General features: G+C 38.9%; 1 protein-coding gene across 2 annotated transcripts in view; it reads left to right on the plus strand.

Moving 5' to 3' along the window:
• The window catches only part of LDAH (lipid droplet associated hydrolase), a 122,721-nt gene extending 98,390 nt beyond the window's left edge, over positions 1-24,331 (plus strand). The window contains exons 6-7 of one of the 2 annotated variants that reach the window (XM_064508361.1): positions 8,150-8,232; positions 8,712-9,049. In XM_064508361.1, the coding sequence (XP_064364431.1) occupies positions 8,150-8,232; positions 8,712-8,765 (137 nt within the window). In that variant the 3' untranslated portion in view covers positions 8,766-9,049. Of the gene's footprint in view, positions 1-8,149; positions 8,233-8,711; positions 9,050-20,979 lie in introns of those variants that run through there. The other variant, XM_064508360.1, reaches the window with a different exon arrangement.
• Positions 24,332-26,073: the final 1,742 nt, after the last annotated feature.

The following is a 26,073-nucleotide window of genomic DNA, read 5'->3' on the forward strand; positions in this document are numbered from 1 at the left end:
TTTTTTTTTTTTTGAGAAGTAAGTGCTTTTCCTTAGGTTAGAACTTTTTAATAGTTTCTATGTGAAAAAACTAAGGAGTATATACAGAGGCCCTAATCCTGCAAAGGCTGATGTTACATACTTCACTTTCTGTGCTTCAGATTATCCAGCTGACCCAGGTAGACTCTCAATGTCCAGCATGCATGTAAGTGCAGGTTTCAAGGAATGGGACTAGACCGAGAAAATGCAGAAGTGCTAAAAGTGGCTTTCAACTGTTAAACCAGATTGACGAACAGAATAAGCAAAAATACTTGGGCAGCAAAAGCTGAAGAGCTACCGTATCTTCCTCTCATTGTAATCCTAGACTGATTCAAGACAAGAGCTTCTAAAATCTTTGGGATCTTCTCTCTGAGAATGGAACCCAGAACTTAGAGGCACAGTGCTTTGGCCATGAAGGCAGAGGGTAAGAAAACAGTGAACTGTGTTCCTTTATTCCCAATTATCTTCAGCAAAGATTTGCAGTTTCCATATCCTCAGTGGCTGGAGATGCCTTCTTGAATGAAATCTCTGTGAGCCAGGATTTAGGATTCAGCCTTGGTCTTGGTCTGTGCTGAGTAAAGTGGTGTCAGTTCTTTGTGTTGGTTTCAGAAGAGGGTTCTGAGGTGCTCATTTTCATTTTCATGGGAACTGAATTCTGGTTTAGGGATCTGAACATCCAGGTTACCAAAGGAACCAATATATTTGGTCTTCATCTCATTTACAAATCTTATAGTAGTGCTTTGGTAGGATTTGCTAAGCACTGAATGTTTTCACAGTTTATCACTGGTGAAATTCCTCCATCAGAAAGGAGATGGAACTGTCTTGCTTTCGGTAGACAAACAGTGTCAGTCAAACAACTCCTAATAAAGCTCATACAAACACTGATTTATATGCCCCTATTTTGTGGTAACATCAGCTTATTTCAGTTGAACCAAATAGCAATTATGGATTGACTGAAGATACATCTAGGTCAAATGACAGCAAAGTTCTGTTCCTTCGAATTTTTAACATTGTCAACTTTAAGTTGGTATTAAAAGCAACGAGGCAGCAGATAATACACAGAAGTGAATGTGTGTTCAGGATTGTGTCCTCACAGCCTTTTGCATTGGCTTCGCTAAGCCAGTTTGAAGTAATATTTTAAGTGTAACAGTACAGTTTTCTCACAGAGAAGAGCTCTGACTTTGGATACTTACAGTGTAGCCCTTAGCTCTGTTTCTGATGTATTCTTCGCAGGATAACTTTGAAGATTTTTGCTCTTTGCTTACTGTAAAATGCAACTTTTAAGGTAATAACAGCCAATTCTAAAGGGCTGTAGTAAATTTATTGGGCTCTGTAAGTACTAATTAATAGTTATTATATTTACACAATGCTTTTCACTTCAAGTATTTTTAAAACAATCTACAAACACTGCGTCATTGTTATAGCAGCCCGAAGGATGTTTTTAACATGAGGAAACTGAGACATACAGATTTTGTAATTTCCACAGTGTCTCAGGGGAATTCAGTGATAGTTCAGAAAAACTCCAGACCTCCTGACGTTTCATCCCACATTCAGTCTTATCTTTCGCATGTAATGATTTTTAAGAGGGCTAGCTTCAATCTTACTTTGCCTTTACTAAACCCCCAAAATTTCTGTCTTCACTGATTAGTGAGATGTAGGGGTAAATGTCAAACAGCTTGAAGATAGTTATTCCCTCCTCACTCCTAATTTCGGCATGGACGCCAAGGTCACAGCTCTGATACAACTTCTGCACAGTCCCAAATGGGAACTCGCTTGCTTGCACTGGGCAGCCAGGGCCCTGCAGGCTCCTGGACATCCTTAATTTAGTGCACTGTGGTTTCAATGAGATTGCTACATCATTCATGACATTAAGTATGTGGGCTCTGTGTTACCTTTTATATTGTACCTGAAATCATGGCAATCCACCAGTGAACGCTGTTCCAGGTTGTAGGATTCTTGATAACAATTCTGGGAATTTTTTTAGAGGCTTTCAGCTGAAGCAAGCATTAGCACTTGTTTGAAGGCCTTCCAGAGGCTGTAACACCAGGTAGCAAGCACTGCTGATGTAGTCTCACAGGACAGACTTCCTCTGCTTAGCCTGATAAAAGATTTCCGTGGCCGTTCGTTTTGTATGTCTCAGCTTCTCGTTGCCCCGTTTGCAGCCTGATTTTCAGAGCTGTTGAAGTGCTCGGAGTAGCAGTCCCTGGGAGCCCACTGAAAGCAGCCCTTCTAATTATGCACAAAAAGGAAGCAAATTCTTCCGCGTTACTTTCTTTGAAAAAGCAGTTCAGTATTCATGAAATACGGAAACAGAACAACTTTTTTTTGAAAAGGAAAGAACTAAATATTCAAAAAATGCCAAGGTTACCAGAGTATAGCATTAGGAAATAGCAAAAGGATTTCTCCCTGAACTTGTGACTTAGCTTTTGAGAAAAATATTTTTCCTGAAGAAGCCCAGTTTGTGCTTAACCATAGCAAAAAGAGAGAAGAAAGTCACTGTTCCTGGTCTATAATGGTATCTCTTTCAGCATAGCTTTCCACACTCATTAAACATTTTACAATGTAATATGGATTAAAGTGGAGCAGTAGACTTGGGATTTCTTGACTTGAAGAAAGATTTGTACACTGTATCCCATGATATTCCTATGACAAAGTTTGGGAAATATGACATGCTTGAAATTACTGTTGGAGAGAACTGTGACTGTTTGGAAAATGGGATTCGGGGAGATTTTTGAAACTGGAAAGATGTAGCTAGTGGGGTTTCGTAACAGTCTTATCTTCATTCCTTTACCATTCAATAGTTTTGTTACGGATGTGGCTGATGAATACAGTGTGTGTTTACTGAGTTCACAGATAACACCATGCTAGAATAGGCTGCAAATATGCTGTAGAGGGACAGGATCAGAATTCAAAATGACCTTCACAAAATAGAGAAATGGGGGGGGGGGGGGGGGGCAGGCAGGGAGAGAAGAATGCTATCATTCCTTAAAGAGTCATGTTGTTCTGTACATAAAATTGCTTAAATACAGGATGATAAATAATACCATCTGTTTAAGTAGCAGTTCTGCAGAAAAAGATCCTGGGAATATAGCGGATCACAAGCTGATGTGGGTTTAAATGTCATGTTATAAAGCAATGGATATGATTTTGATATGTATAAAGAGGTGCATGTGGCTGAAAGAGCTCGAGCCTTGAAGAGAGAGCCACTCTCCAGTATAAGGTGAAATACTGTGTCAGTAAAATTCAAGAGGTGTATGAACCACTGGAAGTATCCAGAGGAAACCAAGCAAGAATGGTAGAGGACCTAGAAAATAACTCTTCTGAGGAAGGATTGTTGGAAGTATAAATTGTCTGGCCTTCACAGGTATTTGCCCTAAGATTAATTACATTAACTATATTTACTATTAGGGAAGCTTAGGACAACGCGCTTAGATGTGAATGTCCACACGGCAAGTATGTATACTTATCAGTTTCCTGTGGCAGTGAAGTTCATAGTTAATTGCCTACGACATTTAAAAAGTACTTCCTTTTATTGTTTTGCATTTTAATGTGTTGTGCTGTAAGACAGGGACAAACAATGTATCATTAAATATCATAAACATGATGATAGCAATAGATCTTTAATTCTACTTCTTGGATTGTTTTCACACCATTCTCAATTTTGCAATATCCCGCAGAGGTTGTGACTGTTAACATATACAGTACTTCAGATCTTGTCACATTATGTGATTTATATGATGGCATTTCAAAATTCTTTATTAACCCCCTCCTGTTCTTTATGCAACGTAATATCTGATTTGATTGTATTTTTCGCTAAATATGCACAGTGAGCAACAGCTAGTTTAGGGGTTTCTGGGTTTCTGAGTCCCTTCTCTACGTTGATTTAGAAGCTTGTAAAGGAAAAGAAATTTTTATTTTTTCCACATGTATGTTGCTTACCATTTCTTGAATTTGAATTTCACTTGCTAGTGCATTGTTTTTTTACCTCTCCACTTTAGCACTCTCTCACGTTTCTCACTGCCTGGTCCTTACTAGCCGACTAGCATTCTGTCGTGCAAATGGTGTTAATTTTTGCTTTGATCAGATCATTAAGAAATAAATAACCCATGACTTTCATATGAAGCTGGGCTAGAATCTCAGGCCAGGATTCATCCCATTTCAGTTTAGGGACATAATTCAAGTTGGCCTACTTAAAGTCTAAGGGCTTACTGTATTGTCAGTGAAAAGAGAGTCATCTTAAGAGGTGATTTAACAGAAATGACAGAATCGCTAGGTGTGTTCAGTGTTTTAGTAATAACCCCTTCTCACTCAAAAAATACTTGTGATGAATCTAGATGTTATTCCTTGCTATGATGAAAACCAACTAATCTAATCTAATGCTAATCTATTTTCTTTGCTTCCAGACCAGTCGTTAATCCATTACAACCTTTCCTTTCATTTTACAACTGTAAACAACAGTTTTACATTGGTAAAATGTTCTTTTCCTTTGCAAAATCAATACCAATTAGACAATATTTCCTACTCGCCAAGCCTCTGGCAGGGGTGGTTCTTATGTTGTAAGATTGTTATCAAGTCAACAATTCTGTATTTAAGGTTCTTTAAAACTCTTAAATGTACCTTCTAGCCCTGATTCCTCTAGTATATTCCTTATGCTCCAGCATTACTACTACTTAATACCTCACTACCTGAAGATAAAACATATGTGTTACCAGAAAAAGAATGTAGAGGGTAGAAACCTCCTGAATGTTTTGAACAAGAAGGGTGGGTGCAAAAAAAAGGGAAAATCATTTGGCTTCCAAACAATGTAATTACCTTCTTTAACTACTCCCTTAGCCCATGGTTATCTGTTAGACTCACCAATTCCACTGTAGGCTTCTTGCTTCTCATAAACTTAAAGAATATTTTGTTGTTTATTTTTAAATCTTTTAATGTTTGTTTTTGGAAACTTGCTATTGCTTTTTGCAATTTCCTCTTACTTAACACCTGCTGAAGTTTAAGTTCCTGTTTATTGGCTTCCCTAGGATCGTGTTTCCAAAATTTGAAGGATTTCTGTTTGGTTGAAACAGATTCTTGAACCTTGCCATTCATCCGGTTTAGCTTAATCCTGCCTTCCTGGTTCCCTTTCTTGCACAATACACAGAGATGGCTCTTTTTAAGGTAGCTTTGTTATTGCCTTCTTATAGTTTTACTTTTAGGGGTTTTGTGACTAATCTAAGTTTACTAAGTCTGTGAATTCCACTTCATTTCTTCTTTTGTACCACAAAAACCACACCAACAACTCCAAACTATGACTGGAACCCTCCAAGAACACGAGGTAAGACAGAGAAACTACTGAGGTGGGAGAAGGGGAGCACAGGACAACTTCCTGTTCGTTTTGCCCATAGTCCCATTTTTGTTCTATGACTCAACTGATAATAGAGAGCTGCACACAGAATCCCAGTAAAACTGAATAAATAGATGTGTCAGGTTCTTCACTGAGGGACAGCAGTATTTTCATCTCTGCCTGCTATCCACAGCTGTTGCTGGAAGGTAATAGCAAAAGCTCTACTGACTGCAGGCCCACTATCCACCGTACCCAATTAACAGGAGCCTCATTCAGGACTGGAAATTAAAGGGCCTGGCATGTTGCAATCCACCTATAATGGGTTTGGGGTATGAGCGCTGTTGCTGCAGGTGCCATGCCAAACCCAGGCTCTTGCATTTCTTGCTTCGTGGAGTCTTCTCTAGGCAGAGTAGACCAGATCTGTCACCTGAAAGACCAGCACCGAGGGTAGCCAGAGCTGTTCTCCATGTACTGTCTTTCCTTCTGATACTGAGCAGTGCTTTTGACAGCCAGATAGTTTCATTTACAGGTAGGATCTTTGAGCATTAAAGTCATACTTTTCACATTAGAAGCGGGAATGGATCTGAAATTGATGAAATACATAGGGGAACTTTTTATTATCTTTCATGCCTCTCATTTAAGCTTTCCTAAACAATTTTGAAAGGTGTATTCTTCCTAAGATATGTGTTCTTCATGTGTGAGTAGTGTCTGGAGCTGAACTGAGTAAAAGAGCAGTGTGAGGACTTGACCTCAGCAATGTTGTAGATGGACAAACCTCTGCCGGATGCACCACCTATCCCACAGGATTAGATGACGTGCTTGATAGACACAAAACCGCATGAAGGCCCCTTGGTCCAGTAGAATAGGATCAGACCAGCAGGATTTGCTGAATTGTCCAAATAGTGTCACATTTGCAACCCTTTCTTCTTGTCTAGGAAAGGAAGAACCTTGCACTAGCTGTGTTTGATGTTTAATTGAAAAAGACAGAGCTCAGCAGGCCTGTGACAGAATTGCATCTTCTTTGACTGGCTCCGAAGTAGATACTACTTTCTAGGATCTTTTTTCACTTGAGAGCACTGGTTTTGTCTTTTAACATTTGCTCTCTGGAGCCATCACTCATCTCTCCAGTGGCATTGTTTCCTTAGAGCATTGCTGGAATTTATCCAACTTCATGTTTTGATCACCAGCAAAGACCTATGTGATAGCCATTTCCTCCCCTATCACACATTTTGAGATTGTATTACTCTCGTCCCATTAGCAGTATCAGGTCCAACACTATCTTTAACTCTTTGTGTGCAAAACTTCATTGGTTCAAATTTAAAAATTGGTAGAGCCCATCAATTTTCTCGTGTTTTTCAGGAGCAGAATTAGTATTTTAGAATATTTCAGGCAGTCTAGGACCTGTAAATTTAAATGGTTTAAGCAAGTGACTATTTATGGTCTCTGCTGATTTTTCAAATTCATGAGAAAGAAGGCACAGAGTATTGTCCTTCATTCCCAGGTTATGAATATCTCTGTGATCCAACAAGCATAGAGGCTTCAGATTCTAATGACAGGAGAGGCATAGTCATTTTGTTTGCACAGTGAGATGACTGAGCAGGAAAGAGGGCAAAGGAATTGCTTATTCTTTGGATGTGCATGTTTCTTCGGCAAAGCACTGAGGTCAGGAATGGATGGCCCCTATTAAAACTGGCTAAGCTGTGTGACACCCTCTGAAGGACCTCTCACTACCTGTGGACACAGTGCAACATTGATTGTCATCTAGCAGCTCTTCATTCTGCAGTTGAACATATGTGGGCCTCATTCTAGCAGTAAAACTTGCAGCCAGCCTAATAGATACATGCTAGTTCAAGCCAAAGCTATGGGCCATGCACTGAAATTTCTGGCTGAGCCTCCGTAGGCTTTGTTGTCAGGCTAGGTGGACGCAGTATGATCCTACTGAGTCAAAATGTCTAAATCTACGAATATTTAGGCATCCAGGCAAACTGACCCCCTTTTCAAAAGTGCCCAGTTCCCACTGCTGTCTAACATATGTGGCAGCTGCCAGAGCTCAACACCTCATAAAATCAGACTACTTTTAATTAGGTGCCCAAATGTTGGACTCAGTCATTTATGTTTCTGAGAGGTTATCGTTCAGACCAACTCACAATAAATTGCACTGAAACATTTGTAATACATTGCATTCCAGCAAGGTGAGACTTACACAACTGGTTTCCAGTCCTGTTTGGGTAAGTGTCATCAATATTATGCAGGATGGCAGATTTTAATGATTTGTATTTGCCATTTTTTTAATTATTTGTCAGGTTCAATATTTGAAACATTTGCATATTAAAATGTCAATAATAATTTAATGATTAATTATATCTTTTAATGAATGCTTGTACTTCAGAACCCACTCTTGCAAACAATTCATGTGTGATTTGTCATGGTTATCTTTGCCGTTCTAAAAATATATGGAGTAGGGCAATCACCAAAGTTTCTTCTGTAGTCAGTGGAGAGAGAGAGAGGCAGCACCAGGGCCTGATTCAAAGGTGTGCAAGATAGACGGATAAGATCATGTTCCAAAGGTGTCTTTGTATTTCCATTAACTATGTAAGGAGCGTGGGTGACTTGATTTAGTCTGTCTGACTTTTTGATGATTAAATTAGGTGAGATAAATTCTGCCATTTCTGCCACTGGGATTCTTTTCAGTGGGATTGTCAAGATGATGAGTGCTGTAATTTCATTACCTGTTTGCAAGATTGGGTCCATCGAGGTTGTAAAAGATTCACTGTGTATTTACATTATTGCATATTTCCTTTTTTGCAGCAAATATCTTGTATATGGCAAGCCAAGAAATGATGAAAGTTGTGGAGAGAGACAGTACAACCATAAAGCAAAATTTAAAGAAGGTAACAATTTAATCTTCAGAGTTTTCATGGGAAGCACAGTTACATGGGGGAAAACATTACATTACCTCTGTGACTGAGTGTGGAATCCGATCCATGGTATTTTCAACCTGACATCAGTTAATCACGGGAATCTGCCAGCCTGATTTTTCCATGGCATCAAAACATAATAGAGAGGAGTCAGCAAAATGATTATGGCTCCAGAGTTTCAGCCATTAGATCCTAGTATAAGATAAAGGTATAGAAAGCATTCCTAGGTGATTGTGGCTACTTCTGTACTGGTGAACTAAACAGTTCCAGGGACCTTCCTCCAGCCCTGGACTTCATTGTCTGTACAGGTTTATTGTTGGAGCAGATTCTGGTACAGTTTTGGTGAGGACCAACTAGCATTTTCCCAGTCAGTTCTCAGCCATAGTTCTGGAATTGGCACAGGCCAGGAACCATTCCTAATTGTAAGCTTTGATGTGGTCACCTTGTTTCAGAGGCTGAGCGAATTTAATAATATGGATGTGGTCAGAGCGTTCCATACGTCCTAAGAGCCAGAAAACGGTCACATTTAATATACTACTATAAATGTAGCCTCTGTGTGAATAGACAGTAAGTATAACATGTATGATTCTGTTGTGTTCCCTCCCTTCCCTCCATTCTTTGTATCATCCCTGTCTTTTTACTGCGAGAATGATTCCAGCACTTTACACTGGCAGAGATTTTCCTTGGAGAATGGAGTTTTCTAGGACAGAGGTCCTAGATCTCTGTAAGATTACTTTGTGCCTTTTAAATACATACAGAACAAAGTTCACTCAATAAATCATTCATTCTCCTCTTGGCTGAAAGTGGATTTATTTTTACTTAACCCATTTGCCTGCTCTGCACTTTTAAAGGTACATTCAGATGTACCTAGTTTGTGAGGGATTAAAAAAAAATTAAAAAGCCCTCACTATAGGCTGTTCGTGGTGTGGGCTCAGTGCTATTTGCCTGTATTTTAGCACAGTTACTCTTCTCAGTTGTTTGGATATTATAAGTTACAACTTCAAATCATAAAAGCATATTTCAGTTCAAAATTTTTAAAAGGAATTAAAATAACAAACATGAGCACTACACAGCACTGGGCATGCATAGTTTTTTACATTTTTGTTGCAGAGCATTCAGAGTTCTCCTCCACTTAAGGAGGAATCTCAGCAAAGAAAATGAAGGGCAATTCTTCTTCTCTTAAATAAAACCTTCTATGCTTTTTGGACTATGCGGGTCCAAAGTCCATCCAGGAGACACAGCCAAAGACCTGACAGGAGGCAAGCTACAACAAGGGGTCCATCCAGGAGACAAGCTGCCTACAATGTAGCTCTGAGGTCCACAAAGAAGGCAGGTCTGGAGACATGCTCCGACAGCGTAGCTCGGGTGGGCTGAATTGGGGTGCCGGGCCTGGGCAGGGGTGGGAGAGGCCCACCTGCTAGTCCTGGTAGTGCCCTCAGAGCCCTGATATTGAGTGTAAGACTGCAGGTTACCATGTGATTAGTCAGGGCACTAAAGTGGAGTAAGAGTTTGCAGGATCAGGATTTCAGGTGCTTTTGGAAATTTTACTGTTAATCACAAGCCCATGCACCTAAAGCTAAGCATAAACGCTTTGCTGGATCAGGACAATAGCGCTGGCAGTTGGATATAGCTCCAGTGACTTCAGAAGGACTACTCCAATGCTTCAAGGTACAGACATGCTTATTTCTTCCACTGAATTAAGGCAGATAGCCAATTCTAAGAGTTTGCAGGTGTCTTAGTCTGCTTCATCTGTGCTTTTCTTGACTCTGTCAATCTAAGCATGGCCTTGGCACAAGGGGGCTTTTTTAAACATGTGTTAACTTTGTTTTATTGATTCTTCTATGTCCTCATACTTCTAAAGTGGCAAACGTACTCAAGTAAACAAAAAGCTGAAACAAGTTTATATGCAGTTGGCTAACTGAAGAAAAAGCAGATATAAAAGTGAAGTTAAATGCTTCTCTTTTTTCATTCTTCTGGTAATTTCTGGGAATGTAAGAATTAAAGAAAAATTTTTGAGTTGGCATTATGTTAAATTTGAAGTGCATCGACAATAAAAATGGGCTTCACCTATAAAGGTTGGAAGTTTATAAAAACAGGAACTATAGTCCAAGTTGCTATAGAACTGGCAAGTTGTCACTTCAAAAAATTTAGACTGTTTAGTAGTCACTGTGATCATATGCTAAAAGCCAACCTTAACACCTGACTTTGCCAGCTGCTGTGGAATAGAAAAGTTATTTCTGGATCATATTTGCATTCTGTGATCTGAAAAGAAGGAAGAAGAGACAGTAAATTATTCCAGTTTTTCCATGTCCGGGTTTAACTATATTTAGGGACAAATAGAAATTAGATCTTCAGATCCCAGATTCTTAATGTAACAATGCTAATTGCTCAGATTTGTCTTGAAAGAATGGGAGCTGGAATATAATTTGGATAATTAATTAAAGTTTTTCACTTACAGCCTTTTAAATACAGAAGCTGTGCACATTAAATAGCAATGGAATTGTATGAAGAAAATGGAGACCTATCTTCTGACAAAATAATATATAATAGAGCATTTAAAATAAGGACTCTAAAGCTATTCGTCTAGATCAAGCAGTACATGAATGTAGGCTCCTTATTGTAATAATACAGAGAGTTGTGATAAGTCACAAAATCCAAATAAATAAGGTAGGGGATATTGATATAAGACTTACTCAGCTAATGGTGGTTAATTATCATTAGCTGATTATGTCTAAGCCAGCTGAGCTATGTTCTTTAACTGTAATAACACCAACTCCCTTTCCTAACAGATACTGGAGGCAAAGAGATTACTGTACTGGAGGAAGTTTATTGTGATTCTTGCACAAAAGGAAGTGGGTGTTATTCAGTATTCATAAAAGATGGATCAGCGTTGAGCATCACAGACAAATGGAATAAAAATAAAAAAGAAAGGGAAAATGGCTATGTCAGACTTTCACTAGCATGCCCATGATGGACAATATTTCCATATAGCAGCTTCATGCGGTATTTAACTTTTTAAGTCTGTGTCGTGCCGTATTCATTGCCTTATTTTAGGACTTAGCTTTACTGACTGTTCTTCTAGCAAGTAAAACTGTAATCCTGTTGTTATCAAAAGACTTGCATTAAAGGCTAAAACTAGGGGTCTTACAATGGAAATTTTGTAAAAAAAATCACCCCTTGGATTTTATGTTTATTGCTCGTATTTTTTCATTGCTTCATGTATAATACACAGTAGTCTTATTTTTAAGTGTAGGATCTGCTCCAAAGCCCATCTAAATCAATGAGAAAGCTCCCGTAGCCTTCAGCAAGGCTTGGATCAGTTTTGCAGTGAACTCCCTGTAGTTCTTCATAATTTCTTAATACCACAGATCATCTCCTCCAAAGACTGAAAATCATTGCTCTTTTGGTTAACACGTTAAAACAAAAAAAAAAAGTTTATATGATTCTTCAATTTAGTTTTGCCAGTGATCATGTGTAGCAGGTACGTTGACTGTGTAAGGGAAACAATAGGAAATATCTGAAGTAAAGAGGCAAAGGTGAAGCATATCTGTTATCTGAGAAGGATGGTTTTTAACCAAGTGGGAAAAATCACGTACTGGAAGCTTTATGGATACATGAAACTATTTGCTCTTAGACTGAGGAATTCTTTATTGCAAGTGGCTTACAACTTGGGCTATAGATGTTTTGGGTGCAGAAGAAATTCTCTTTCACAAAAATATAAATGAATGAACTACATGTTTACCACTTCCTGTTTATTTCAGTGATGAATTTAGAATTTAAAGCAATGTAAATTTATGTCTTGGCAGTAATACCATAGAAAATGTGTTATCCCATGGCATCAAATAAACAATGATACAATGAGGATTAGAGTAAAAATTGCAGAAGTGATTTTTTTCCCACAGAAAATGAAGTGCTAGGTTTTTATTTTTAAAAAATGTTATCTTTGCTAAAGAAAATTTTAAAAACTGAGCAACGAAGAACTCTTTTAACCCTCGAAAAAGCTGTTTTGATGTTGCCCAGTGTTTTTTTGCCAGTATTTGTAGACATCCACAGGGGTTTAGTAATTATTCCCAATGAGAGGAGCATGATCTGAAGATAACACGGTTAAAAGAATACCACAAATGCTTCGCCTGCCCACAGCCGGAGCGAGTTAGTTGCCTACATTTGTGAAAAACCTTCCAAAGACTCTTTCTGAATAGGTGCAAAGTGCTCTCTTGAGCCAAGAACACCTCTTTTTTTGGCTGGCCTCACATCCTTTTTGGCCTGCGCTCCCTGGAGGTGCAGAGTTGAAGTTAGGGAAGTTACACAAGTGCTTGGGGATTTTGGTGCATGTGTCATTTAACCGCAAAAAAACAACCTTCTCTTTGAAGCGCCCAGAATACCTAATCAGGCATCACCAATTTCTCTCTTCGGTGGAAAAGGATCCCAGTGAGCACTCAGAAGGCTCCCGTGGACCCTGTATGCTTTCCTGTGATATTTCACTCGTCGTATAGTTGTAAGGAGCTCCCGTTGCCATGGTTCATGCTGTGTGGTATTCCACTCTAGAAGCAGCTACATGGATTTCCAGGGTTTTCTGGGGGGTATAAGATGTGTGCTGCTCAACACGTGCAAAGATGGCAATATTTGTGTACCATTCTGAAGAATGCTTTTGACGGTAGTTACCATGCAGCCTTTCCTATCCCTTAATCACCTATCCCTTGATTGCTGAGGGAGATGCTGAGCTGTACTGTTACCTTCCCGCGCTCTGCTGCAGAGCTCATTGCACTGAAGTGAGCGGATTTGCCCTCTCCGGGCAGACGCCAGCCTTGTTGTTGCAAGAGTGATCTGGCTGATTCACCTTAGATAAAGCTCCAGCAGTAAATAACAGAATCTCCTAAATAGCGGTTTCAGGTCTGTCTCCTTTTATTTTGTTATTTACACAGACTTCTGAAATACTCATGTTGCTGACACTTCTAAATATATACCCTCAAAATGGTTTTAACTCTTTAAAAGTAGCATAAATAATATAAATAGGTTAACCTCCCTGATATGTTAGTAAATCTTGTGCATTTTTTTTTAAAAGCACATTTTTACCTTGCATTGCATTTGACCCTCTGTTGTCAGTGAGAAAGTGGAAATAGAAGTGGCCTTGTTCAATCCCTCTGGTCTACGTGCAGGGCTGGCAGAAATTATGCATGTGGTCAAACTGAAGCAAAGTTAAAGGGAGTCCCTTTTTCCAACTCTGGGCCTGCTTCGTAGGACACCATGTGTGACACCAGGGAGAGGACTAACACATTTTGAATCATGTGCAAAGTAGTCCCTTCATCTGGCTGTGTCTCAGGATTTACAGTTTAATTTCACTAAAAGCAAGATGTTTCTCCACTCCCTTTCCTGACGGTGAAGCTGGTTTTGTTTATTATTTATGTTGGTTTAAAAAACAGGTCATGTTCCTCATGTTAAAAAAAAAATCCTCAAAAATACTTGAACTGCCCATTGCACCTTTACTACAACCCCTACAGGTTAGCTTTAAAAAATTGCATTATATACCCCAGATTGTCAACTGCCTTCTCTCAGAATGGCCCAACAGAAAATATTTGGCTTTGTGCTGTGCTCCAAAAGTTGAAAAATCCCAGTTCTGGTAAAACAAGCCGTTCCAACGCCCTTGCCATCGAACTGGCTGCTCGCAACCACGGCAGGGTCACGAGGGTTGAGAGATGGTGTCTCCGGGAAGCAGATCCCAAACCATGTAGAGCTTCATAGGGTAAAGCCAGTGCTGAATTCTTCCCAGGGACTGATTAGTAAAGCCAATGCACAACTGAAACAAGTCCAAAAGCAAAGTGTGTCCCAAACCAGTCTGCTCCCATGTCGTTTATACTATTCTTTTGGCAGGTAAGGTAGAGGCACTTTCATAATTCCAGGGGAGTTAAGTCATTTTTTATAAATCTCAATTGAAACGAAAAGTGATTCTGGGCTAATGCCTTTTAAACCAGTTTTCATCCAAAAGCGAAAGAAACTATTTGCTAGTTACTGTGGAGAGATCTCACCCAGAGAGGAGCGCTGTCTCATCCAGTGAGCGCAAGTGGGAGTAATCATGAGAAAAGTCAGTGTTTCTGACACAAGTATTTCAGCAGGGACATTGGTACAAACTTGCTTGCCATTGCACATGTGCCATTAGTTTATATCAATCCTTCACTCTTTGCCGTCAGCTGGAATGGTGCCTGCCTAAGTAATAAGATATTTAAGTTGTTAAAACATACCAAATTCCAGAGAGATAGAGGAAACTCAATTAATATTTTTTAACTTTTCAGATTTGTGTTTCAGTGTTGACCTATGACAGCCACAGAAGAGGCATAAAAGAAATCTCTGTGTAATTTATATTTCTGTGAACTGTCACACACACTAAAACAAGTGCCAGTAGAGTTAACTGCAGGAAATTTTTATTATTTTCTTAGAAGCCCTTTAAAATGTAAACATCCTGTTGATACGAATCTCAGATTCTTCTGCTGTTTACACAGCAGCTGCCATCATTGTGCAGTGTCTGAATACACATACCATATTACATGGTACACGAGCTGACAGTGCTGTACTCTGGGTTGTGCTTTATTTTAGAGATGCTAAGGCTGAAAATGAGAATATTAGGAGAATAATTATGAGACTATTGTTGTTATTTTAAAACTATTTGAAACTTGGGAATTGCGTAACTGTTTAAAACACGGTATTGAAAGGGACAGTAAAGATAACCCACATCACCTTTACTCTGCCCCTTAGTCAGATCCTGAAAGACTGAACATTTTAGTCACTCATAACAAACAGGATATCACATGAAGGGTCGTATAGAGTCTGTGTCATGCCCAGTGGTAGTAGATGTTTTCCTTTTGAGTCAGGAGTACCTGGAAGTCTCTGCTTTCATTATCGCAAAAGAATAAAAATAATCTTCTCACCCTCATGGCTGAGAAGGTAAAAAATGCACATCTTAAAAGCTTCAAGCCAGAAGACAAATGAAAAGAACCTTCTGTTTACTGTCTTGCAAATCTGATCATTTTTAAGCCAGTCTCATTATTCTGGGGACCTGACTTGTCATTTTTGAATGCTTAGGTTGGCAGCAGTTTTTCATTGCTGGTACAGTGGTTGTGCTGACTCAGGATGTCTTTACAGCCATGCACAGTCCGCAGGAAAATATGTACTTTACAGATCCATGCAAATCATATAGTGAATGCCAGTGTTTCCTACTCTTAATGAAGATTCCATGTGCCTCTGGCTACACATGGTTCGTTAATTGTGTCTGCCTACGGGCTGCAATAGCCGATGTTAAAATGAAGATGAGAACGTTTGGATTCTGGATAAATATTTTTGTTTAAATATGTTTAAAATGAATCATCTCTTAATATGGAAATAGAAAAATAGGTAACATCCTAACATCTGTACATTTCTTGGCTGTGTTTGGCGTAGGCAAAGAATATAGACGTTTTGTCATTCAAAGAAAGACTTAATGCCAAAAATGGCACTTAAGTATCTGTCAGTTTTCATAGGCACTTTACCACCATCTGGATCACTGAAAATTTCCACCCTAATTACTATCCTGCTTTTAGATTTTATAGCACAGTCCATTAATAAGGAAGCATTTTCAAAAGAATTCTGATTTTTTTTTGGCAGTTTCTAATTAAGAAACATGTATACTTAAGTCTTAGATTTGCAGGCATACATACATATATACGCATAATGCACAGACCAACTTCTGCACACGGAATAAGCAGACAAAATAACTGCAGCATCAGATGAAGTTCCCAAACACTTCCTGTTCTAAGATTGTCCTTAGTTAGTTGGTTGTAATGTACCAAAACTTTAATTACACATATGACGCATAAATGCCTCCCTATAGTCATTGTTTACTTTTTTAATTCAGTACAAAAGGCTTTACAGTAAGGTCTAGAGAAAAAAAGATTGTTTTCTCAGGCTAGAAATTCTTGGCTTGGGGAAGGGAGCTATTCATTGCAGTGTGGAGAAGGTATGTGCAGCACTAGTATTAAGGGAACGAGTGAGTGAGGGGATAGAGAAATGAGGTGGAGGAAACAGGAAGAAAACAAAAGGTCATGTGGCCAAAATGTACATGTCTAGCGCTATCTGAAATGGTGTATTTGAGATACCCATGCAAGACCGGCAGATGTGACACAGGAGCTTTCTGCAACAGCAGCAGCTGGAGGCCAAACAGGTTGCCCTAGCTTACACGTCTTAAAGTGTGTGAGATACTGGTGTGTGCGCACCTGAATCAAGCTTCGTGAGTTTACATGTAGGAATCTGGAGTTGCGGTAGGTATCAAAGATGACCCCAATTATAGTCAATAGAAATCTAGTAAAGAAGTCAAGTTGGGATTCAGTTGCCTTAAACAAGGACATCCGGTATCATTTTGGGCACTGTGGAATATCCCCATCTGGCCTCCAGCTGCTCTTCCAGAAGGAAGCGGGTATCCTGTGAAAGCTGCGTTATGCCTGCCAGTCTCATGCAGATGTCTTAGATACCTAGAGCATCTCAAATGGCACTAGGCACCTACACTCAGACAACTGAGCTCAGCCCTGAGTGGAACCTGGAGTGCTATTTCACCCATTTTACAGTAGATAACCTGCTGTTTCAGCTGAATAGCTTTCTAAGCACTGTTAACTTTATTCAGTAAATTTTTCCTGTCTGTGATGGAATTTAGGTACTTAGCACACATGTAAACACCACAGTATAGTTACCTGCATTTAGATGTTTTTATCTTGAACTGAATCCCCACCCTGAGACTAAGAGCAGCTGGTGGTTTGAGAGAAAACTGGGGAGTAAGGCTGGAAATAGGGGATTTAGACTGACCAAAAAAGTGGAGTGTTACTAGACAAAAAAAAAAAAGGATGGAATTGAGACTCAGAATGGGTTGGAGAGACCAGAAGACTAAAATTTGGACTTGCAGGGCAAGAATTTGGGACTGGTGTAAGAGGCTGAAGTTGTGAAAATTGAAATTGGCCACATAAGGAGAATAGAACTACGACAATGAGTCAAGGAGGGGTGGAGAAGTCCTGAGACTAGAAAGCTTGGATGGAACAAGACAGAAAAAGTCATACTTGCAAAGACTGGACTGATGACTGGACAACACATCCTGTAGTTGGTAAATATACTGCCCTTTTCTGCTTGGAATAGAACATAAGTTTTCAAAGTCTTACCAGTCCTTTGTTCTCAGCAGATGTCTTTGGCTATGTTTATGTTAAAAACAGGAGCAACACAATAGAAGAGAATCTGTAGAGCAGAAGAATAAGTTTTGAGGACCTGATGTAATATAGGCATCTCAGATGATTTTTACTGCAGCCTAGAGTCGTCTGGTCCCGTCCACTGAGTGACTAGTTCACTAGGCGGGATACTGGAGAACATCTTTTGACTTAGTTTCAGCAGAAGTTCAATTCATGCACTCCGAGACTGCTCTAGAATATGAATCAAAGTATGGCAGATGAGGGCAGATGAGAGATTTGCTTCAAAAGCACAAGATGGATCCAAACTAAATCACTGAATTCTGTGTTAGAGACATCCTGTGTGACACCTAGCAGGAAGGAGTCCCATGTTGCTCTGGTCCATCTGGATGCTCACAGTGCTACTTCTTTCAGTTACAGCATTTCCTCAAGGGACAGACGCCTAAAGCAGCAGATCTAGAAGTGACAATACTGCTAACAGCACATTTAGATTCCTCGTGTAAAATATCTGTTTTTCAGTTTACCTCTTTGAATTCTAGCAGATTATATACAAAGGCTCTACTAAAAACAGTTTATATTGCATTACCGAGCATCTCAAAGTTAGGGAGTGCCAACCTTAATTCAGCCTCATTATGTGTATGCATTAAGACATGGTCTTTCTTAAACATCGCTTTTGCTTTCTTCACAAAATACCTGCCTCTTTCATTAACCAAAAGAGTTGTGTAATGAAGGAGAGAGCAGTCTGAGGAACTCCCAACTCATTTGTGGCACAAGCTGTAAAATGCATGGTGAAAGAAATGGGGAACTATATGAGAAGAATAGATAGCTTCATAGTTAAGGCACTTGAATCTTCCAAGAATAGACTGTCAGTAAAGTCATTTATATTTTTTAAAGATACCACAGTTTGTAGGTTCTCACATTTCTGAGTACCTGATTTAAGACCTTGAAATCTCTTACAGACAGATACCCAGTGTTTTTGAGCACCCACAAATGCCGTGGCTGCTATCCTTTAAACATACTAAATGCTATATAACCCTATAGAATGCTATGCACACTGGAAAATCAGTTCCTATATATTTCAGACTACACACACAAATTAATGTAGTTTGACATCAATCTCACTGCTTCCCATCTGCAAAAATAGAGATAAAAATGGCCACTAAGGTGTTGTAAAAATTAATTAAGAAATACGAGCATCCAAATACTGTAGTGGTGCATGCTGGAGGAATGCACATAAGAAAATTCTGTCTGCAAACTATGAAACATAGTAAATAAATCCTCAGACCACACACAGAATTTTAAAAGAAAATAAACATAACAAATGGCAGCTCATCAACTGAATGTCATCTTTTCAGTAGATTGAATGAGTCAAGGATCCTTTGGATCATGTAATGAAAGATTACAGCATCATGCAGATACACCAGAGGCAAGTTAAAAATGCACTTAAGTCTTTTGTTTAGGCATTTTCAAATCTGTGAGTTCTCAAGTTTACAGTCCTACCTGGAGAATAGCCCATTCCACAGTTCAAGCAAACCAAGCCAGGCATTTTATCCACCTTTTTAAGTGTAAATGACTTTTCATCTTTTTCTAAATGGTCATCGGATGAGATTCTAGGACTAGTCTTTCAAAATATCTAATCATTTAAAAGACATTAAAGGACAAGTCCATTAAACTAGAGTTACTCCAATTTCTTTTCTTTGTTCTTTTCTTTTCTTTATATTTTGTATCTGTTGGTAACTGAGCCCAGAGTTAAACATAATGCTGTCGAATGTTTGGCTTTCAAAAGACCTAAATGCAGCTGGCCATTTTATATTGACTTTTTTGAACAATTTTTGATAATGTGACATCCTGTGATTTATGTATAGTCACAATCTAAGGTGAAATCAAAGGAAAATTTCTGCTAAAGCAAGCTAAGTATCTTGTTTCCAGCAATTAATTAGTGATAACAAAACAGTAATGTTTGTTCACAGGGATTAGTTTATTTTTTGTGCACATATACTTAGATGTATATCTTGGGTTAGTTTATGTCCAACTGAGATGTTATATTTTAGATACAGTCAATATTCAAATAATGTCCAAGATTTGGGTGTGCTTCAGTAAGAGAAAAAAGTAGGACAGACAGAAACTTGTAATGTTTTTTGAAATGCAGTCTGGGCTCTTAGCCCACCTCTACCCCAGTGGATGAGTAGGGTGCATTTATTTATATTTCACATGGCTACAAAAATGAATGCAATTGAAGACTTTTGTGATGAAAGGAGAACTTCTTGTCTCCTAATTTATGCTAGTGTTGCTCAATTATGCACTGAAGCTCAGAAATGAAATATGAAACACATGAGTGTAATGGAATTGGACCAAGCTCTGTGTGTGTCATATGTTGAGCAATCCTTCTGGTACCTGCATTCAAACATTTTAGTATAAAGAATCCTCATCATTAATCTTGTTCCTGTATAGTTTTAAATCTGTAGGTTTTAACTTTCTCCCGGACAGCCATCCTCCCTTGAATTACATTATGAAAACTGAAAAATATAGCTACAGCACACAAATGTGAGATGAAAATGGGACAGAATGATGATTCAGGAGAGAGATGTTCATTGTCCGTAATGGGAGAAAAGTCATTTCATACATTAGCCTGGAACTTGGGACTTGTGTGTTCAAGCAGGTCCTGTAGCACGTCATTCATGTATGTCTTTGAACAAGGCTGTTAGGGCAAGATATGAGAAAAGGACTATGGCAGAATTTTAGTTCCACATTACAACCCAGAAGAAAATTGCTCATTCATCTCCAGCAGGTTCCTGTGCTCTACAGGTGCAGCACAAACTTTGGTAAAGGTAAAATTCTCCAAGCAGATGAAGCTTTTCTTCTGAGAATGACTATAACTGCCATTATTCTGATTCAGCTCTAGTTTGCTTCTAACACTGAGGTTAAGAAAGTAGGTGTTCTTCCGCCTAAGGCACCAACCAGGCAGGTGTTTTGAGATCACACCAATGCCAATTAAACTGAGCTGCTCACAAATGCAGAGGAACTTTCTGCTTTCTTTTAGTTTATAACCAGAAAAAAGCAGCATAATGGTTAGTCCATTCAGCTAGAACATAGCATCAAGTTAACTGATAATTTTGTTATTTGATTAAATATTTAGAGAACTAACATAGAAAACATAAGGAATAGCTAGTGAGAACACAATAGCCTGCCTGGAGAGGGGTGGACTCCGTGGACAACCAGGTGTTTTGTTCCATAATAATACATTGCTTAAGAGAGTTGGACTTTTCATCAGCAGATCCGTGTTTACAGAGATAGGCCCTTATTGTGCTCCACTGTTTTACAGCTGAGAACACTAAGTAATAGAGCATTTGATTAACTTTACCATAATTGCAAACTTGGAAACAACCCAGAACTACCAACTTGCTGTTCCTTGTGGTCTATGCTGGGTCATGAAGCATTGTTTGTCTCCCAAGAATTCAGTGCTGATTGGATATTGGTTGCTTCATCAGTAGCCTTTCAAATTAACGATTTGCTATGCTTTGATTTCTAGCTGATTTTTTACTATGGAACTGGAGACAGCTGGTGTCCACAACACTACTACGATGAGATCAAAATGGATTTTCCAGATGGGGACATTCGACTTTGTGAGAAAGGGCTCCGCCACGCCTTTGTGCTAGATGCCAGCAAGGAGATGGCTTCCATGATTACAGACTGGTTACAGGATGATCTGACCAAATTATAAACAATGATTCAGTGATTAACAAGAAAATGATGTAATTATTTTGTGAACGTGTAATTTTTTGTGAGAGAGTCTGTCCTACTTTTCTCTGTTGATTATAGATTATGGCTTGTTTTCTACAAAGATGTTTTAGAGAAAGTTAAAGAGAGACTGGCTGGTCCAAAGTATAGTTTTATCAACTTAATGGTCATGTACCTGCACGCTGTGTCTTCAGGACTCTGCAGGACGTGGCAAGGTATGGAACATTGATCATCTTCTAGCACTCTAGACAGCACTGATACTAGATTCACTGGCTACAAGTGCACCTAAGTTACCACCATGTCACTTACCTGCGGAAGAGATCATTTTGGTGCAGCCCAACTGGTCTGCCTTAGAAAGAAACATTAGGCTACTCTATATGACATGGATAAAATCCTGCTGTGGCAATCTGTCCTGGTCTGCTGTGAAAGGCCTGACCTTCTCTTGTCTCATCTGTCCAGGTAGCCCTGTCACATGAGTACTGGACAGCCAGAACAGCCCAAGACCCCAGGACAACCCTGATGTTGTCAGCTACAGGTCAGATGGGTTTTGGAGGCAATCAGAGGTCAGGCTGATGAGTTCAGGCTTTTTACAAAGGAAATATGAACATGCAGTTTCTCCACGTCTCAGGAGTTCAGGGCACTGCCAGGACTTCATAGCGTAGCAAACATAGCGTAAGGTAAGTGTGGCTACTCAGCTCTGGAATACATTTGGAGCACATGTCTGGAACATGGTCAAGTGTTTCATTTTCAGATTCACTGTAGAGAAGGTAAAGAGCCCTGGTCAAAAGTGCCAATATTAAAAGGTTAAAATTGATAGCAGAATCCGTATTTAACTACCTATAAGTGCCCTAGCTCTCTGAGCTCAGATTCTCCTAATGAAGCCCAGGGGAACACTGTTTGCTCAGCAGCTTTGAAAAATTAAACCAGTTTTGATAACTGCCTAAATTTCAGTTTCTTGTTGTAAGGACTGAAGTATGAAATTTTCTGCCAAGCCACAAATTAGATAACTCTGTCCTAAGAAAATGGCTGTTACTTCTTCCATGGTTGCACCCATGAAATTGCATGAAATGATAATATTTAGAACCTTGCTGTTGCACATTGCTAAAAAGTATGCCGCTCCTCACAGTTGTTCATCTCTCTCCTTTTTAGATAGCAAAAAATCAGCAAAAAGAAACAACCTACCCATTGTGATAACACAAGAACTTATAGCCTAAAGCTAGAAATGAAAACAATGTAAGTAAGGGGAACAGAGCCAAGTGTAATCAGGAAAGGCTTTCTAGCCATGAACCTGTGAAATAGTCTCCCAGTGGAGACATTTATAAATAAACAAAACACTACGTAATATAGTCAGGGGCAGTCCTGTCCTAGCAAGCGGATGAATTTAGCTGATGCATTAGGCACCTAACTTACATAATTTATTAACAGTTGAGGTACTACTGAGAATGATATTGGAGAAAGTTCTCTGTGATGCAGAAAGACTGAATAAGTAATTGTTTCCTCACTTTTCTTACATGATTATATACACACCTTCCACTTCTCTCTAAATCCCTCTTTAATCTTTCCCTGATATTTAAAGCAACATGTAATAGAATTCAGTTTCTGCATATTTTTGGACTAGTTTTCAAACCTGTAGACAGCCAGTGGGTTTAAGTGACCTTTTTTGCACCATAAACTAGTTTACCTTTTGAGACTAGCCAGTGAATTTTCAGATTATACTGCCATATAAAGGAACAGATGATGATTCTTGAGGCAGACATGTTGAGACCCCTGTTGCTGCAGCCTAGGGAGGAGCCAAATATATTCAAAGCAAAGGGACTGTGCCTGTGTAACTAACTGATTTTGTATTGGAGAGCCATGGAAACTTCCTTTTTTTCTGCAGGTCCACATTCAGCAGTGATCAAAACAATTGTTGCACTCACTTTTGAAATCCACAGTTGTGTGCCTGTGCGTCTGTGTGTGTTCAAACAGCCCCCAGATGTGGATACATGGTTGTGGTGGGTATTCTCTTATGGCAGATGCTAAACGCATCTGTTGGCCTAGGTGCTCCTTGTGACAGAGTAAGGGGGTGGTGCATACATGTATATATATATACATGTATACATATGTGTGTGTGTATATATATATATACACATATATATGTGTATGTGTATATATATACACACACGTATGGATGTGTGTGTTAGCAATGCAAAAAAATACCATTCAGTTGGTTGTTGTGGTTTACACATTGATACAGTTGAATAAAACATTTGTTCTTTGAAGTTTATGGAATCAGATAATTGAGATGGAATCAGTCTGCAGAAGTTCTGCTGTTAGAGCGGATCTTCTGAGAACAGAAAAAATCTTGCATTAACCAAAGATGACAGGCAACTGTACAAGCTGGAAACTGAAATACTTATGAAAAACAGTTGTTTACAGTTCATTATTCGTATACTTTGTATAAGAAATTAATTTAGCAATACTTGTACTTGACTTGTGTATTCCTTTTATACAAATGTTAATCCATTATAATAAATCTTACCGACTGCATTAAGACCTAAACTGAGCTTAGATCTTGTCAGCAATGACTAGATCTACTGCAGGATAATGCCTTACAATTTTCTTAAACAAATTTTCTCTAAAGTTATCAAAAACATAGTGATTCAATTGCTTCCTTCCTTCTAGAAGCTATTACCGTAAGGCTAAGATCTGAAAATTTGCTGCTTTACTCATTGCAAAAAAAAAAAAAAAAAAAAAAAAAAAAAAAAAAAAAAAAGTCATGTGTTCACAGCTATATTTCCTAAGAGAAGCAGACCTCACATGGTGAAAATCTAGCTCCTCTGAAGCCAGTGGTGTTAACCATGACCCAAGACAAAGAAAGAGTGTCAAAAGTGCTTATGGTCCAAACGTACCAATTTACCATAAAACACAGTGTAATCTTGCTATTTTAGAGTTCTTGGGAAACCTATTGCAAATGACTTGACTGTATGCAGTAGCACCTGATCTCTGTCATTCACATTTGTGCTTAATTCTCACCATGCAAGTAAGTATTCCTGCTAGCTTCAATGAGACTTTGGCTAATGCTCAAGTGTTTTGCTAGATCAATACCTTTTATGAAAAAGTGCACAAATACAATAACAAAAATAAAAGCATTTAATGTAAAATGTAATTTGATGCTTTATTTTGACAACTTGTAGTCTGAATTCACCTTCTTCATTACTTGGTGCATGCAAAATTTTCAAAACCATGTGCTAAGATCCAAATTTCACATACGATTTAGACATCTACTAAGTTCAGAGAAAGTCAGTGGGATATAGGCATCTAACTCATATAACCATTTTTATCCAGAGCCACTCCAAAATAATCAGTGTTTCCTCTTGCTCTCTCCAGCTAAGTGTTCGCTGCTTTGAATGAGCTATTGAGCTTGTAGATTAGTAAGGTTTGTCCTTTAAGGAGGTTTGACAAGTACTTGTCCCATGTTTATGGTGGAAAGTTTGAAGTTGGACTTCAAGCTAAACAACAATTTCTTAAGTCATAGGAGACAGATTACATACATGAGCCACAGCAGATAATCTGCTCTCTGCAATTGAGGTCGCTTACCTATTTATTTTGCAGAAAATCAGTTTATACATGCATCCCTCCCCCTCCCTCTCTTTGGTCTAGTTAGTTGCCAACAAAGACTTTAAACAAGAGATGAAGTGTTATCATTAATATTAAAAAGTTGTTCCAAGTATTACTGGATTTGGATAAACTTGGTAGGCCCAAGAGAATGTTATTTTACTCTGTGTCACAGGTCACACTCAGACTCTCAACGACAGTAAGTTCCTGAGGCTCTTTGCTTGTAGGCAAACATGCTCTTTTTTTGGCACATTTACAAAATAAGAATCCAGAGAGAGTTTGTGAGCAACCAGGAACTATTAAAACAGCATATATTTCTGGAGCAGCTGATGGGGCTTTAGTAAAAGCGAGATGCAGCAGTAATAGCACAGTCCAGCTGCCAGAAGTGATCGCTGCTCTCAGTAGCATCATGCAGAAGTTACGAAACAGGGCAACACATGCGCTCAGATGGGACAGGAGAGGAGAGACTTAATTAGAAACTGTTTTCAAGGGTTTAAGCTGATTGTAAATGGACTAGGTTTTTCCATTCCACATATTGCAGGAACATGCGTGCAGGAAAGTAATTGTGTTGTGGTTTTTTTCAGCCACTTTGCAGAAGCTAATATGATGCAGAATGTAGTTTAAAACATCTAACTCGCTCTTCAGTGTAGTGTTAGCAAGTCAGAGACTTGCAGGAGATCTTTTATCATGAGTGCTCTCATTTTCCATATTTATGAACATCTTGATCAAGCTCACTTTAAAGTCTCCAAGCGCTAAAATACACTGTGCTTCATTTATTAAGAGAAATCCTTGCATATGAAGACCAGATGGCTTTGAATTGAGAAAAACAGGCTTTCCCAATGGCAGGACTCAGCTAACGCTTTTCCCTAACAGACACCCTTAAAATTTGTTAAGGATCCCGCTGTTCCACTCTAACATGTTAGAAAAAGGAATACTGTTTACAGAATAAGCATGTTTTGAAGTGTTAACATCATCTGCTGTCATCATGCAAGGAGTACTGAAAGCCACCAGTGTTCATTAGTGAAGAACTACACACAATCAAAATATTAATCATCCGGGGTGAAAGGGACTGTATAACTCCAATTACAGCCCCAGTATAGTCTCAAGGAGGTCAATAGGATTGCACACATGCTTAGAGGGACCCGTGTCATTAAATGAGAATAAGACAATATAGGTGGAATTTCGAAATGCTGATCTCTTAGCTTTAATATCAGCAGACTTGAGCAAAGAGTTTCAGTACAAAGTAAAATACAGTATTACCCACAAGATGGGAGGGCTTTTTTTAATC

This window comes from Dromaius novaehollandiae, chromosome 3 (assembly GCF_036370855.1).
Source record: "Dromaius novaehollandiae isolate bDroNov1 chromosome 3, bDroNov1.hap1, whole genome shotgun sequence".
Classification (NCBI taxonomy): Eukaryota; Metazoa; Chordata; class Aves; order Casuariiformes; family Dromaiidae; genus Dromaius; species Dromaius novaehollandiae.